This window comes from Actinia tenebrosa, unplaced genomic scaffold (genome assembly GCF_029948245.1).
Source record: "Actinia tenebrosa isolate PJP-AT-01 unplaced genomic scaffold, QUT_ActTen_1.0 PGA_scaffold10__47_contigs__length_13832649, whole genome shotgun sequence".
Lineage (NCBI taxonomy): Eukaryota > Metazoa > Cnidaria > Anthozoa > Actiniaria > Actiniidae > Actinia > Actinia tenebrosa.
In genome coordinates this window covers 8,324,730-8,341,941 of record NW_028292570.1, presented here as the reverse complement: position 1 = coordinate 8,341,941, position 17,212 = coordinate 8,324,730, and the positions used below count along the sequence as shown (strand labels likewise).

General features: G+C 38.6%; 1 protein-coding gene across 1 annotated transcript; it reads right to left on the bottom strand.

Moving 5' to 3' along the window:
- Window positions 1–11,897: 11,897 nt before the first annotated feature.
- On the bottom strand, window positions 11,898–14,512 carry LOC148912957 (uncharacterized). Its single transcript, XM_089026352.1, has 3 exons — window positions 14,509–14,512; window positions 12,542–13,917; window positions 11,898–12,500 (listed from the first exon to the last, which is right to left on the bottom strand). Exons 1-3 carry the CDS (start codon window positions 14,510–14,512, stop codon window positions 11,898–11,900), a joined length of 1,983 nt encoding a protein of 660 aa, XP_088882478.1.
- Between the last annotated feature and the right edge of the window lie 2,700 nt (window positions 14,513–17,212).

Here is a 17,212-nt window from a genome sequence, read left to right as displayed (position 1 = left end):
TTTTGTCTTGGTGTTATGACCACTTTACTGTGGTGGAGGAGGTAAACGTTCAGCTGGGCTGAAATGAGCTGAGCACATTGTCAGTTCACCATGTTGCAGCATTACAGCTCGAATTGTCACAAAAACATCTGGGTCAGCTCTTGCACACACCACCAGCAGATGGAGCATTGAAAGAGGACAACAATTTATCATCGTATCTCTTATTTACACTAGTGTAGCGATAAAAGGGGAGGTTTGGGTCACCTTTTCGTGAAGTATAACAGGAACTTTGGAACGGCCTCATGAAATGCTTTCTCATCGAATTTTGTATCCCAAGAAACAATAAAACGGTTGTTGTTGTGAGGGATATAACATATTTCCAGTATCCAGTCTCACCATGGTATGCAAAAGGACTATTGCATTTCTCATCGCACCTTCATATTCCAATGAAACATACCCTGTCATTGTTTTTGCACTACTATTGTGCTCCCCCTGTCAAGAGAAACATACCTGTCGATGCCCATAGTTGAGAAATCACGGTTGTTTCTAAACTAGGGCATTCAAATTCATGATTGTACCTTGATCTCACATCCTTTGATAGGCCCCTCCTTGTGCTAATTAGCCACATTTAGAGTACGTACAAACCTCCCCTCATAAGCATGGTTATTTCTTTCCAGTCAGTTGGCTATTGTTATTGATAAGACTTTCTCAACATCCCGCTGCTTTTTCCCATGTTAGGCCTGTACATGGATCATGCACACATTGGACAAGGTCTCTTAGGTTGAAATCAGGCACAGCACCATTTCTAACACTGATGGCTATATCTCTAAGAACATGGTTATGGTCTTCCTTTTTGTGTTGTGGTTCGTCATTATCCTCAACTTGCTCAGGGACATACAGATGTTATCTTAAATTAATTCCTTGTAGGGTGTATGTCTAAATTTTATTGTGTTAAAAATACATGGCCATCAAATATTTCAGCAAGTCTGCTTTTGCCTCAGTTTTATCAGTGTTACCTAAAAAAACCCAATGAAGTATCAAAGTGCCTTTCACTCCTTATAATATAAGGAGTGAGGTACCTGAAAACATCAGGAGTGAGGTACATTTGGGAATGAATGAAATAAAAACATCTTTTTTCCAGTTTAGCAACACAAAAGTACGCCCTTTCTTTCATAGTCAGAGATTTGTCATACATTAAGATTGATAGTCAGATGAAAATTAACAAAGTATTAGCTTACCAGCACCAGCTACCTGAGGATAAGGGTTATAATATCGTTGGTACTTGGTTCTTTGTAGAGAAACAAGTGCATCTTGAAAAGATAGCCAATTTGCTGCCAAAGTGTTTTCAAGAAAGTGGATGTCTTCTATGAGAATGGTTCCACCTTAATGTATACAATAGATATTATTTTTTAAAACTACACTTTTGTTTACAACATAAAATTCATCCTACTTACCAATGTGCAGGGGTTTTAAATACAATTCAATCTGGTGTACTGGCAATTTTTTTGGCCTCGGATGTTGCATCCATGATAATGTGTATTATGTTCACAGGCCTATTTGTCCCTTGTGTCCATATCAAGTTGAATTCACCAGTCACAAATCCTGATAATTACAAAGTACAAACAAAAGGTATTAACAGCTGATATCTGCATTTTTAGATATAATTAATATGATAAAATGACTAAATACCAACAGCTATCATCTCAAATGGCCTTCATTTCATTTTCAACTCCTTGCAGTTCTCGCTGAGGGCTCAGCAATGTTGACTTTTGCCTGACAAGTAGAAAAAAAATGAGACCCTAAGCATGAACGCCATTTATCAGGAGAAGTAGTGATATGCAACAAACCTTCAAAGGATCTCGCTGAAGTGCGCCTGGTGCTTGACCTCTGGGACTAACAGCAAATATGTGTGTCAAAGTCTCTTGGGTTGGTTTAGATGTATTTTTATTCTGGAATCATGCTGTACATATTGTCGCGTTCGGTTCGAGCCATGGCTTGCATTGAATTTACATCATACCGATGTCCATGTGTGGGGTGCTATGACATCCCCCTCTTTGTGTTCAATTGTTCAATGTTCATCAATCTTATGGTTAATTGGTGTTGATCAACATATGTAAATGTTCAATGTCAACTTATATAGACAGGTTATATGCTTTTTTTTGTATCAACTCTTTACAAACGTAGTCTAATAGGAGCTTTGATTGTACGCCCATATCTAGTGCCGGTATAGCTTGCTGATTGATTGTTCTGCTCCTTTGGTTTATAATCACTTAAAGGTACATCTCGGCTTCTGGTAGCTTCAGTCATCTTGTGGTCTTTCTTGTACCAATAACGCTGGTTTACCAAGTAGGTCTTGGGGATGATGTATGTTAAGTGCAGGTTGGGTTTCTTGGTAGTCCCTTCTTTCTGGTTCTTTAGCTGGCTTGTTCTCAGTCTTAGATGTTCTCTGGTTCTCTGGTAGAGCTTACCGTTCATTTCGACAACTTATGTCCTTGGTTCGCTTATAGGGTTTGGTCCCCTTGTGATTTCACTCTTGTCCCACATTCTTTTGTGCGTATTGTACAAATATACTGGCTCCTCGACAAGTAATGGTCTTGTGTCAGATTTACTTGCCTTTCTGTTATAGTACTCTGCTTGTTTCACTTGGGAGAGTCTGATTGCTTCCTTGTGGTGACCATTGTCTGGATGTGAGGATTGCAGGACATGGTTGCTGCTTGGAATAAGCAGTCAGGGCTTACGTCCATACAATAACTCACAAGGTGATGGTATAGTGCTTGTTCGGGGTGTGATTTTGTAGATCCAGAGTGCTGTGTAAGGGCACTTCTTTTCATTTAGGGCCTTCTTCCATAAGGATTTGCATGCTCCTATAGCTCTGCGACGCTGTTTGCTTGGTGATGGTAGGGTGAGCTGAATGTTAACTTGATCCCACTGTTTTCACATTACTCATGAAACTCTTTGCTAATGTACTGCATACCAAAGTCAGCATGGATGTGTGATGGTAATCCATATTCTGTTAACACATGCCAGAAGTGGTTACATAATTTATGGTATTGGCTGTAATATTAGCAATTTGACTTACAACAGGAAATCTTGAGTAATAGTCTACAATCATTAGATACTTTGAACCGCTGAATTCAAAGATATCAGTTCCTAACTTTTCAAGTGGTCTAGAAGGAAGATCTGGTTGCAATATGAGAAGTCGAGCTTGTGCTGGCTGGTACTTGTTGCAAGTTTCACATTCTTTAATCATTTGTCAACTTCTCTGGCTAACAAGATACATTTCGTCTCTCCTTGGTAACCTTGATGAATTGTATCTAGTACTTGTTTTCTTAGTGATGATGGTATAAGGATTCTATTGCCTTTGAGGATTAATCCGTCTTCTAAGACGAGGTTGCATGCAAAGTTCCAGAAGTCTAGTAGTTCTTGTGGGCATTCCTTTCGGTGAGTAGGCCACCCCTCAAAGACAATATTCTTTAGTTTGATCATCTCTGCGTCTTGTGCGGTTGCAGATTTCACTAGGTTGATGTCAAAAGGACATGGCTTGTCTGTGACAAAGTGAATTTCTTTGTGACGTTCATTTGATCATGCCTTTCTGTCGAGGCATAGTATTGACAGTACGTCTGCGACTGGAATTGTCTTGCCTGGTTTATATTTGACTTGAATGTTAAATCTTAAACATTTCAGCAGTAGTCTTTGTAGTCTAGCTGGGGCCTCAGCAATGTTATTCTTGAAGTTCTGTTCAAGGGGTGAATGTTCCGTTTCTACAACTGCTGTCCGTCCCAATAAATAGTACTCAAACTTCTCGAGGCTATAGGTTACAGCTAAGCATTCGCGTTCAATGTTAGAGTATCTCTTCTCTGCATATGTGAGCGTTCTGGATGACATTGCAATGATTCTTTCGCTGCCGTCTGAATCAATTTGACGAATCCACACACCTAATCCTTCTTGACTCACGTCACATTGAAAGATGGTGACTGTGTTAGGGTCAGGGTCATAGTAAGACATCACTGGTACTGAACAAAGTTCCTCTTTTATCTTGTCAAGTGCATCCTGGTATTGCTGCTCCCAAATAAAGTGTGCATTCTTCTTTGTCAGCTCTCTTAAAGGTGCTGTCAGCTGTGCTAACTTTGTTGAGTATCGGTTAAGGTAAGTGATCATTCCAAGTATGGTGAGTAGTTCCTTTGTGTTATTCGGTGCTTGAATATTCCTAATTGTCTCTAGTTTGTTGCTTGATGGCTTGATGCCTTCTGAGGTGAGTGTATGTCCGTAGAAGTTGACACTCTGCTGTTTGAATTGAAGTTTATCTGAATTAAGGCTTACATTGTTTTTTTTTGTTGCCTCAAGCATGTTTATGAATGCTTGATCGTGTTCTTGCTGCATCGATCCTGCAATAATGATGTCATCCACGATTCTGGTAATGTTTGGTATGTCTTTGTATACTTCGTCTAGCTTGCGTTGGAAGACGTCTTGAGACACATTTACTCCGGAGGGTAAATGTTTGAATCTGTACCTGACAAATGGGGATGTTAAAGACCTGTTAAAGACGTGCCAATGACCTTTCCGCGTGTCACTACGGAGAAGTATTACTTTCCATGTCTATGGTCCTGCTGTAGTAATTTTCACCACGTATGCTCTGGTGTAAAACTATAGAGTTGGCCCACTCCGTTGGCTCAGTCACTTCTGTGATGATGTCATCTTTGATCATTTTATCTAGTTCTGCCTTGTAAAGTGGTAAGATGTGCACTGGGACTGTATGTGGAGGATGGATAACCGGCTTAGGGTCATCAATAAATTGCCAGAATGTGATCTCTCCTGGAAAGCATCCTACCAAGTCCTACCAAGTCTTATTTAAAAATTGATTTGGAAAGCTCGCCTTTCCGCTGCAGCTTTATGTGCTCTTGATGATTTTGTGTTTTGCTCGTTGATAGAGTTAAGGTGCTCAATGTTTACAGTTATTATTCAAAGGTCCTGAGCTTGTTTGCATCCTATCATTGAAGGGTTACCAGATGCTTCAACTACGTTGAATTTTGTCTCAATTGATTTGTTGTTGTAAGTGACTTTTAACGTTGCTACTCCAAGGTTTTGTATCTTGGATCCTCCATACCCTCTCAAGATGCAGTCCGATGGTTCTAAGTTGATGGAGATTGGTAGTACCTGGAGATCGTCGGTTGTTAAGTATGCAAGTGTCCGCTCCAGTGTCTATTTTCATGTTGACGTCACATTTGTCATTGTGCTTTCTTCTGTTTTAGCAAGGTCATAGATTTATTGAAATGTTAGCTTATTTCTGAGAGAAATAGCATCCTTTCGTACTTTGAGACTTAGAAGTTGGAATCTTGCTAAAATATGGTTGCTTTTTGGCTTAGTATAAGCTTCTAAGTGTTGAAATGCCGGGTATAATTTTAACTCGTCGCCTTCGTTGGCCTCATGTTACTGTGTTGTATATTTCAAGACCTTTATCACCGATCCATAACAGCAAAAAATGTACCTTTTTCTGCTCTGCCGACTTTTCTTCTAACAGTCCATCGAATATAAGTTGACATTTTTGCTTGAAAAATTTGAATCTCTCGTGAATATCGCCTGGACTCAACCAGTCCATTGTCGGTGGTGTGAATCTGTCTGCCATAGCTGAAATATTGGACTTGAATGTTGAAATTGAATGCATTTGAAGTACTTGAACAGTAATTGAAGTTGCTTGAAGAGAATTATCTTGACTTACTTGAGTTTACCCACAAGGTGGTACTTGATTAAGGATGACTGAACAACTGCACTGAGGTGGTACTTGATTAAGGAGGCCAGGATAACTGCACTGAGGTGATGCTTGATTAAGGAGGTCAGAACAACTGCACTGAGGTGGTACTTGATTAAGGAAGACAGGATAACTGCACTGAGGTCATACTTGATAAGGAAGACAGGATAACTGCACTGAGGTCATACTGATTAAGGAGGCCAGGATAACTGCACTGAGGTGATGCTTGATTAAGGAGGTCAGAACAACTGCACTGAGGTGTACTTGATTAAGGAGGTCAGGATAACTGCACTGAGGTGGTACTTGATTAAGGAGGTCAGGATAACTGCACTGAGGTGGTACTTGATTAAGGAGGTCAGGATAACTGCACTGAGGTGGTACTTGATTAGGAGGTCAGGATAACTGCACTGAGGCGGTACTTCATTAAGGAGGTCAGAACTGCACTGAGGTGGTACTTGATTAAGGAGGTCAGGATAACTGCACTGAGGTGGTACTTGATTAAGGAGGCCAGGATAACTGCACTGAGGTCATACTTGATTAAGGAGGTCAGGATAACTGCACTGAGGTGGTACTTGATTAAGGAAGACAGGATAACTTAAGGAGGTCAGGATAACTGCACTGAGGTGGTACTTGATTAAGGAGGCCAGGATAACTGCACTGAGGTGGTACTTGATTAAGGAGGTCAGGATAACTGCACTGAGGTGGTACTTGATTAAGGAGGTCAGGATAACTGCACTGAGGCGGTACTTGATTAAGGAGGTCAGAACTGCACTGAGGTGGTACTTGATTAAGGAGGTCAGGATAACTGCACTGAGGTGGTACTTGATTAAGGAGGTCAGGATAACTGCACTGAGGTGGTACTTGATTAAGGAGGCCAGGATAACTGCACTGAGGTCATACTTGATTAAGGAGGTCAGGATAACTGCACTGAGGTGGTACTTGATTAAGGAAGACAGGATAACTGCACTGAGGTGGTACTTGATTAAGGAGGTCAGGATAACTGCACTGAGGTGGTACTTGATTAAGGAGGCCAGGATAACTGCACTGAGGTGGTACTTGATTAAGGAGGTCAGGATAACTGCACTGAGGTGGTACTTGATTAAGGAGGACAGGATAACTGCACTGAGGCGGTACTTGATTAAGGAGGTCAGAACTGCACTGAGGTGGTACTTGATTAAGGAGGTCAGGATAACTGCACTGAGGTGGTACTTGATTAAGGAGGCCAGGATAACTGCACTGAGGTCATACTTGATTAAGGAGGTCAGGATAACTGCACTGAGGTGGTACTTGATTAAGGAAGACAGGATAACTGCACTGAGGTGGTAATTTATTAAGGAGGTCAGGATAACTGCACTGAGGTGGTACTTGATTAAGGAGGCCAGGGTAACTGCACTGAGGTGATGCTTGATTAAGGAGGTCAGAACAACTGCACTGAGATGGTACTTGATTAAGGAGGTCAGGATAACTGCACTGAGGTGGTACTTGATTAAGGAGGTCAGGATAACTGCACTGAGGTGGTACTTGATTAAGGAGGTCAGGATAACTGCACTGAGGTGGTACTTGATTAAGGAGGTCAGGATAACTGCACTGAGGTGGTACTTGATTAAGGAGGTCAGAACAACTGCACTGAGGTGGTACTTGATTAAGGAGGCCAGGATAACTGCACTGAGGTGGTAAGAGGAATGAATAACTATGGGGATACTGCTGCACCCTGAAGATCTTGTGACTTGTGGGGATACAGCTGCACCCTGAAGATCTTGTGACTTGTGGGGAGACTGCTGCACCGTGAAGATCTTGTGATCTGTGGGATACTGCTGCACAGTGAAGATCTTGGGACTTGTGGGATACTGCTGCACCCTGAAGATCTTGGGACTTGTGGGGATACCGCTGCACCCTGAATATCTTGGGACTTGTGGGGATACCGCTGCACCCTGAAGATCTTGTGACTTGTGGGGATACCGCTGCACCCTGAAGATCTTGTGACTTGTGGGGAGACTGCTGCACCATGAAGATCTCGGGACTTGTGGGATACCTCTGCACCCTGAAGATCTTGTGACTTGTGGGGATACCGCTGCACCGTGAAGATCTTGTGACTTGTGGGAAGACTGCTGCACCATGAAGATCTAGGGACTTGTGGGATACCTCTGCACCCTGAAGATCTTGTGACTTGTGGGGATACCGCTGCACCCTGAATATCTTGGGACTTGTGGGGATACCGCTGCACCCTGAAGATCTTGTGACTTGTGGGGATACCGCTGCACCCTGAAGATCTTGTGACTTGTGGGAAGACTGCTGCACCATGAAGATCTTTTTTTTTGGCAAATGAAAAATATTATCATCAGGGTGTTTTTGCCACAGATAAACCTCTTTTTTTAAAACATTGACATTATTCATACTTGGTTTTAAGATAGTTGTAAGTGAGGTCACACCACATGGTGAAATAATGGGACTCTTCTGCATCCAATGGTACCCAACCATGTTTATCCATTCGACACATGACATCTTCCTTGTTTCTGTCTGATGATTCCAACCATTTTTCGAGAGACACATTCCATTCAAAAAATGTGCATCTTTTCCTATTTTTAACTCTGTGAGCTGTTTTCCAGTTTGTTAGCTTATCAAATTCCTCAGGATAACCCATTAGCACATGGTAATCCCCAGATGGGTATCTTCTAGCAGGCCTTTCCTGAAGATACCTTTTCACTTCTGTATTCAAGCCAACAAAACATGAACTTTGGATTTGTTCAGGGTACACTTCTTCAAGGGTTTCAATCTAAGAGATGAAGAGAAAAAGTTAGCAAAGGAATTAACTTCCAAACATGATGTTTGGCAAATAGACTGTTAAGTTCAATTTTCACCTGGTCTATAAATGGACTCATTAAAGTCTTAGATCGTTGCTTTCAAGCAAATCTTATTATTGACAATAACATATTTAATCTAACATACTGATATCTCAAACGGAAAACAAGCAAGCACAAATGCATATTTACTTAACTGTATCAGTGTAGCAATTATTAAGATATCATGGGGAAAAACTACTTGTCTTTTTGAAAGACATTCCCACCAAAGTATATAATAGTTCAATTCTTAAAAACAAAGATTTTGGATTTTGACATTTGAGTTGTCTAAATTCATCACATTTTCAATTTCACCACAAGGAATTTAGTTTTTGACAGACACGAAACTGTAAAGTGTTATGCATATAATATGCATCTCAAATTGAAGGTACTTATGAAAAAATCAAAAAACATTTAATGGACAACATTATTGACAATTACTGTATAACTTCTGAATAAAGCAAATGAAATTTAACACTGACATTGTGTGGCAAAATATAAATAAATAAATAAATAAAATTTAAAAAAAGAAGAAAAGAAAAGAAAAACATTCTTTAAAATGTTTGTTCCATGATACCTTAAGGAATGACAAGGCTCCACTTACTTCTTCTGTTGCTTTCTGAGGAGGTTTCAAAAGATTCAGCAAAAGATAATCTGTTTCTTCTTCATTTCTGGATATGGCTGGAAGGGTAATAGAAAAGCAATGATTCAGAATTGGAAAAAGTAATGTATATTACTGTTCTTAAAATGTAAACAAAACTAAGGTAAACAAATCAACTAAGAGCTATTACAGTGTACTGCTAAATGGATTTTAAAGTCGAGTTGCAATTAACACAAAATATAAAGACAATAAAAAGATATGAGAAGCTCCTATATATTTCAATTGTAATTATAATAGGCATTATTAATACCTGTGGCAATGACATTTTCTGAATCTAGATTTACTGGAGAGAGTGGTGGTAAGCTCTGATAGTTAAAGATATCATCATCCTCATCACATGAATTAGCATTGCTCTTATCAGGCTGGTCACAACCGATGGGTGGAATGACTGAACTTTCAAAATGCAGGTCCACCTCCATAGTGCATGAAGGGTCTCTACCATTTAAGATTATCTGGCAAAATGATCTTCTTATGTTAGAGATAGAAGGTATCTTGAACTGTAATGGGACACCTGAAAAAAGCAATTTAAATTTGAACACAAATTATAAAATTTGTTTCCATTGGTGTACAGACATAGATTTATTTCAAAAGATCACATCTTGACAGACTAGCAAAAAATCTCACTCATTTTCTTAAATCATTCATTGGCTGCATTCTAGACATATAAAGAAAGAAAGAACAAGGTAATTATGTCCCAGATTGTTTCTATATCCATGCACTTAAAAATGGGCATAAAAATTAAAAGAGCATATCACAATATACAGTGTTATATTCATGGTCATATATATCAAGGTACGCACCCAAAAAAAGATCCTAAATAGGGTTGCGGAATGGACATTCAGTCATGTGTTACTCAATATTATAAGCACAATAGAAAGTAAGGATTTTTTTTAAAGTGTGAAAGAGAAACTAAAGTTAAATTTACCTGATGCAAATAATGTCATGAAGCAGAGAAGATAAATTCCACAATCTGTTGAACTTGACCCTTGAGATGGCATTGTGTTCCTTTCTTCTGTGCTCAACTTCTGAAAGGAACCCAGGTCAATATTGCCTTCCTTGAACTTTGTTTCTAACAAATTGAACACAAATGAACTTTCCCTTTCTCTGCACAAGGAATCATATTCCCAGTAGGTCTTGGTTGAGATGTCAATCGATACACACCACCAATGGCCTGGACAGCGGATTGGGAAAATAAACTTCTTATATTGGTCAAAGTTGAAGTTTTTAATCCTCCTTGGCTCTTGCTTGCTAAGGTAAGACAGCCAAAATGTGTCTGCAGCAAAAACATGTTGGTGTTGTGACATCAAGTATCCGCCGAAATAATTAACAATCTGATCATTCATCAGATGGTCAGGCTTTAAGGACAGTGTTACAGTGCCATGCCTGTCAGAAACAACAGTTTCACTTGGAATTGGACTGTCATCTCTGCAAATTTCATCAAGACTACACACAAAATCCTTTCTTGTGTGGATATCTGGATGGTTATCGACGTCAAGGGGATTGTTTGCTGACCCAGGTCTTGAAACCTTGACAACTGCAAAGTAAGTATTCTGCTGGCACTCTCGCTGAAGAAATAGCATTCCCTGTAGGACTGGTAAGGTGACAGGATCTGTTCTTCTGCTATCAAACAATGTCACACAATCTTCATGGAAGGTAAGTGCTACATAGTGATGTTGTTTGATTCTTACTATTAGTGAAGGGACTGTACAACCATCAAAGATTTGCAAAAACAACTTGTAAAACTCATCAAGAGAAGAACTTGTTAATCCGCTGATAAACACTCCATCTATTAGAGCCCTTACTGGTGCATCAAGCCTTTCAAAAACCATTTTCTTCATGATTGCAGCCTGTTCCATAGCCACAATACTGTAGTCTCCATCTAAACAGCGCATTGGTTCCAGAGTCATTGCAAAATTGCCACTGATGACTAGTTGCTTTAGCCATACAATATCAGCAGCAAGGTCGAGATCATCAATAGTGAAAACAGGGGAACTACCAGGGGTCAAGGATAGAGCATTGTTCATGGCACATAAACCACAGTAAGAGCTAATACCTTGGACCTGCATCCAAACTCCTCCAGAGTTTTTTACCCGAACCTGATTTGTCACATTTTCTGGGCCATGGTTATGAACTACTTTTATAAGATAATTCAGATTCTGCTTAACATTAGCATTTATTGATAAGCAGGTTGAGAGGAGGTCTTTAACATTCTCAGAAAATTGATGATGTTCATCAAAGTCCAATGTTTTTAACAAACACTTGCTCTTTAGCTCTTGCAATGCAGATGCAGCCGTCTGGGATAGAGGAGCTGGTTCAGCTGCAGCCTTCTTGGATTGAGAGGGTTCAGCTACAGCCTTCTTGGATATAGGAGATGGTTCAGCTGCAGCCTTCTTAGATATAGGAGATGGTTCAGCTGCAGCCTTCTTGGATATAGGAGATGGTTCAGCTGCAGCATTCTTTGATTGAGATGGTTCAGCTGCAGCCTTTTTTGATTGAGGAGATGGTTCAGATGCAGACTTATTCAAGTTTGAGGAAGAATCATTCATCCTCTTTCCTTTGAGAGACAGAACTAGAACTCCATCATGTTGTTTTTCAATTAAACCTGACTTCAGAGCAAGATGCAAGACCATTTCCTGACAACAGGAATGGTTGCATGGCTTTACATCCTCATCATTCAGGCAATCAAAACAGCTTGTGAAAGATGATTCATGGCAGAAAGATTCTCTGACAAGTACTCACTCAGCTTCTTTTTTCTTTCTCTCTCCCAGTAGAGTGCTCCATAAAGAAAGTACTTGAATCCATGATTCTTCAGCTCTTTCATCCCATTGTCGAAACACTGATGGAAGTGGGAGGTCTTGGCTTTGTGTAATGAAGAGGAGACCATTGCTAAGAATCCCGCATCAAGAACATTGCAGTAATCCTGAAACATTTTATCAATGTTTTGAAGACTCTTTGGTGAATTTTGACTTGCTTTCCTCCTTAACTTGGCATCATACAACTCCCCTCTTACCAAAGAACCATAATCAGAAATAGAGTTGTGCAGGTCTTCAACAGAAAATTGGCAAGTGCTGCTTGAAGATGGAAGTAGAGACAACTTAGGAGAGAGCTTTACCATCTGACCACCAAATATGCACTTGACAAACACTGAATGGCTTTCCTTATCCTCAACGCTTACACTGTACATACCACCAGGGAGCACCTCCTTGATAACTCCAACTTTATTCAGTGTTTGAAAGGGATCTCTTTTCTTTAGCTTGGTTTTTCCCTCCTGTTGAACCTGGTAAATAACTTGATCACCGACATTAAACCTTACAGCACCAGCCTTTGACCTTTTGATGTTCTTTTGAATGGTGTACTCAGTGGCTTCAAGAACGTTCCAGAACATTCTTCCACTTCTTGTTGCTCTGAAAAATCGTCATCATAATTCAAAGCATTTTTTAGGAATCCAGCAGCAATATCAGGCAGATTACCAAAAGAAGAGGACAAGATGACATCTGAACTGATGTCAATTTCAGGAAGCGTAACTTCATTGCGACATTCCATTCCAAATTCTTCCTCATCAAATTCAAAGTCACTGAGGCTTGGTTCTTCAAGAGAAGACACCAAAAACTCATCATCGGGGACAATATGTGTAGTGACACTTGATGGCTCTCTGTTTCTGTACACACGGAATGGAATGTCATTTATGGTACTGTGCCACCTGTTATTAAGGATGTCGGCTATGCCAGATAACAATATTGGCCACAAATTGGCTTGCTTTTCTACCCCAACACATTGCAAAAACCTAGCCAAACATCTTTTCACTTGCTTATTCAAATTCTCTACTTGCCCTTGAGATTGAGGATGGTATGGTCTGCCATGGATGAGCTTGATGTTGAACTCCTGGCCAAGATTCTTTATTACACCAGCAATGAACTCACCACCATTATCTGACTGTAGAATAGTAGGAGCTCCCTCTTTGATGAAGAGTAGCCTGAGCACTTTATATACGTCTGCTGCAGACTTTGATGGGATAGGGAACAGCCAACAAAATTTTGAAAAACAACATTTAATGGTTAATATGTAGCGATATCCCCACTTGTTGGCTGCCATGAAACTTCTGTGCTTCTTTGGAGCCATGTCAATAAGATCACACTGCAGGCGCTCATGAGGTCTAAATGTGCGAATTGGAATGGTAGGTGGCCTGCTTGTTGCTGGGAGAGGTAAATTCACTCTGCAGCTGTGACATTTAGAGAGAAAGCATTTTATGACTTTGAAACTTCCCTTAAATACATATTTGGAAGAGAACAATTTGCTCAGTGCATTAATGCCACCAGTTAGGCAAGTGGTTGAGTCCTCTGTAGCTTTAATGTAATGCAATTCTTTAAGAACGACCTCCATGGACTCCTTGTAAAGCAGTTGTTTAGTGCAAGTCACCTGACCTTTAACGTAGGTATGTATCCTAACAATAGGAACACCATTTCTGTCAAACTCTACTTTGTCTTTGTCAACCTTTAATGTATATATGGGCCTCTGAGTGCAGTTACGGTCATACAGTCGTTTTCTGTGCTTGGTATAAAAGCCTTTTATCTTTGCCAGCTCATCACTGTCAAGAACATCTTTAGACATTGATGAATGAGCAGGGGTGAAATGAAGGACAGCAGCTGCAAGCAATTCATAATCTGATTGCTCACAAGCATTTAAATTCACATTACCTACAAAAAATATGCATGTATATTAGATTGGCAATCGTTATCAAAATCTGATTAAGGTGATTGACTACTTTTAAACATTTGATTTGAGCCCATGGTGAGCATGCAAGGAAATATCGTTGAAAAAATACAAAAACTTATGGAGGAACCATATATGTTTTGAACTTCAACGGGACAAAGCACTCAATATGGGACCCTATATTTTTTTATATATCTTTGGACTTTCTAAAGGCCTGTTTACACTGGTGACTTTTGGGCAATTTATTTGTATAGTCTTATTCAGGAAATAAAGATTATATACCATTACAAATAAAGGATGTATTTCCAAAAATTGCCAAATACATTGCAAGTGTAAACAGGCAATACAGCCATAATTGTTGTATTGCAACTCGTCATTTCAAAACTTTGATTGGATTTTGGTCTTTTCTGAGCCGTCAATCATCTGGCACCTATGCATATAACCTTTGAACTTATGCCACTCTTGTTGAAAATCTGAACGGCTCAAGAATATTCCAAGGAGTTCTAAACGGAAAATGATTAACAAGTAACTGTATTCTTTCTACTAAGTATTGTTGGTCTTATTTTTGCTCATACTCATAACCTCAGGATATTTGAGCTATGAGTTCTCATTCCAGCACTGACAATGTCTCACGACTGTTGAATTAGACGAAGCATACTATAAAAATTAGCTTTTGACTTGTTTCTTCAAAACATTTGACTGCAAATTAGCTCTGTTTGTATTTGAAAGCAAATCATTTCAGTGGTTTTAATAATATTTTGAGAATTACAAATGTTTCAAACTACTTTACGTGTAATATATACAACATGAACGGTTGATCTGTATGGGATTTAAATCCTATGAAGTTTGAACGTGAACATTGCATCTTGCTTATCAAACGTCTAGGATCATAATCTCATCTGGTACAGATTTTTTTAAAGTAAAGAAGTCATTTTAGCTAAGAAAATTCAAGTTAAAGCTTATGCAAATGAACAGGATTCTGTATCCGATTTCCAACGCTCTTCACGGTTATGATTTTGTATTGTATTTGGTTCATAATTATGCATGAGTTTGATAAGTATTATTACGAACTGTTGAAAGCTGAGAAATAGAGTAAGCTTTTGCCAACTCAGACTGAAAGCCTTCTATTAATCTGGAATCAACTCTTCTACCTTGTAATAGGCGTCAGTTTAGGCCCAGTTTAGATGTCGAATTTGATGTGCCATATTCAATCCCTATTTTAGTCAACTACAATGATTTAAATGCAGCAACTTGATTTAGACATCACATTTGAGGTGTAGAAACAGCTTGAATTTGATTTCAACAGGTTGAAGTTGAACATGCTGGGGGTTTCATTTGCATAAGCACCAGATGATTGACGGCTTGGAAAAGACCACAATCCAATCAAAGTTTTGAAAAGGCGGGCCTCGATACAACGAATATGGCAATATTGTGGAAAAAATGTAATAATCAAAACCTATGGAAAAGATGACATGCTTTTGTTGTCATGATTTCAACATGATTTTCAGTTAAAATTAAATAAACAAAATGATAGATTTTGGGCTTATTCATTACAATTGTTTTCAAACATTTTATTTCAGTTATCCAACAATAAGTTTAACTCAAATCACTCTTTTTTCATTTTCTTTCAATCTTATGTAGGTGGTAGTATTCAAAATTCAATCTCAAAATCAAGCTTGTGATGACACCCCATTTTCAGGTTCATTTTTGGAATTAGCATTTAATTCTGCATCAAATAGCTTGATGTCACCTTGAGGTACTGGGATACATTTACATGTATGACCACTATATAGACAGAGAGGTGGATATTACACTTTATCTTTTGACTTACCACTAGTAGATGTGTCTAAAAAATTCTCCTCTTCCTATAAGTAAAAAAACAATTCACAATTCAATCAAAATATGATTTATATGCAATGTTTGTATAATACATGACACAACTATTGTGCATGTTAGGTACATTTGTGATCATTGAATGGAAATGGAAAAAAGAAGTATTGCTTTGAATCTTATAGTTTTTTGTGTTCTCTGAAATTCTAAATTCTAAATTCCAATGGCTACATTCTCAAGCTCAAATGCTTAGAGTGGAATGATTTCCATATCAGCTACTTCAAGTCATGCTTCTTCCTTATGCAAGTTGTGAGACAAGAATATATTTCAACTCGACTGAATAATTATTGTCAGTTGAAATTGTCGGTTCATACATTGAAATGATATATTTACGACGGTAAGATAAAAAATTCCATTATGATTGCTTTGCATCTTATAATTTTGTATATTTACTGTTAGTTCTACACATCCCATTGTAGATATTCTAAGTTTAATGAGGTAGAAGTTGATGAATTATCTGAAATTCCTTTACTTATTCTTATATCTGATAACAAAATATTAAAAGCTTCATTTTTTTATGCATTTGTCTTTAGAGCAAAAACATTTCATATAGACTTCCGGTGCTTGTATGCAGGTAATGGGTCTGGTTTGTGTGGTATGATTTGTTTTACCATATAAATTTGAGTTCAATTGACCTTGTAAAGGTCATGTCATTAAGAAAGATAATAATTATTGTAATTGACCGTACGAATTGTCAACGAAAAGCAACATACTATCTCTTTGCTTTTCCTAAGTATACACCTTTATATAGTACATGTTCATAGTCTTGGTGCTTATTTTCTATACTTGGATTTGCCTGGCAAAATGGCTTGTGGATTTACTTAATTCAGGTAATGGGTCTGGTTTATGTTTGATCTGTTACGTTGTCAACTGTTATTTGATATACTAGCGTAGTGACAACGCTCTCGGTAGCTCTGACGGCTGAGTTTTACTACGGTTGTAGTCACCACATAACAATGGCTAAATCATAAGCCATATCGCCAGGCAAAGAAGAAAATATATAAACATCTTTACTAGTATATAGAACATGATATAATGAACATGCATTTTAGAGATGTATACTTACGACTATTTTCATTGTAACGCGCTGAACGAGACAACAGTGGCGACAGTGTTCAATCACACAAATAGTTCGGTACCTTTATATACTTTTATATTTTTATTATATAATTTGCAATATAATAGGTTTGTAAGGGGAAAAAATACAATACAAATTGATACAAATTCAAAACGATAATTATTATCAAATATATTTAGTCTGCAGTCTGCGTTTGTCCGACACCGTACTGATCTTCGGTTACTAAATATACTTCTTTCAAACAATAGCTGATTTGGAGAATGAGCAGGTTATCAAAATTACATACGAGCGATTTATAACGTTCAAAATTC

Coding starts and splice junctions, on each gene's coding strand:
- LOC148912957 (XM_089026352.1), bottom strand. Junction 12,501..12,541: donor CATCAAAAGGTCAAAGGCTG/GTGCTGTAAGGT, acceptor GTTATTTACCAG/GTTCAACAGGAGGGAAAAAC.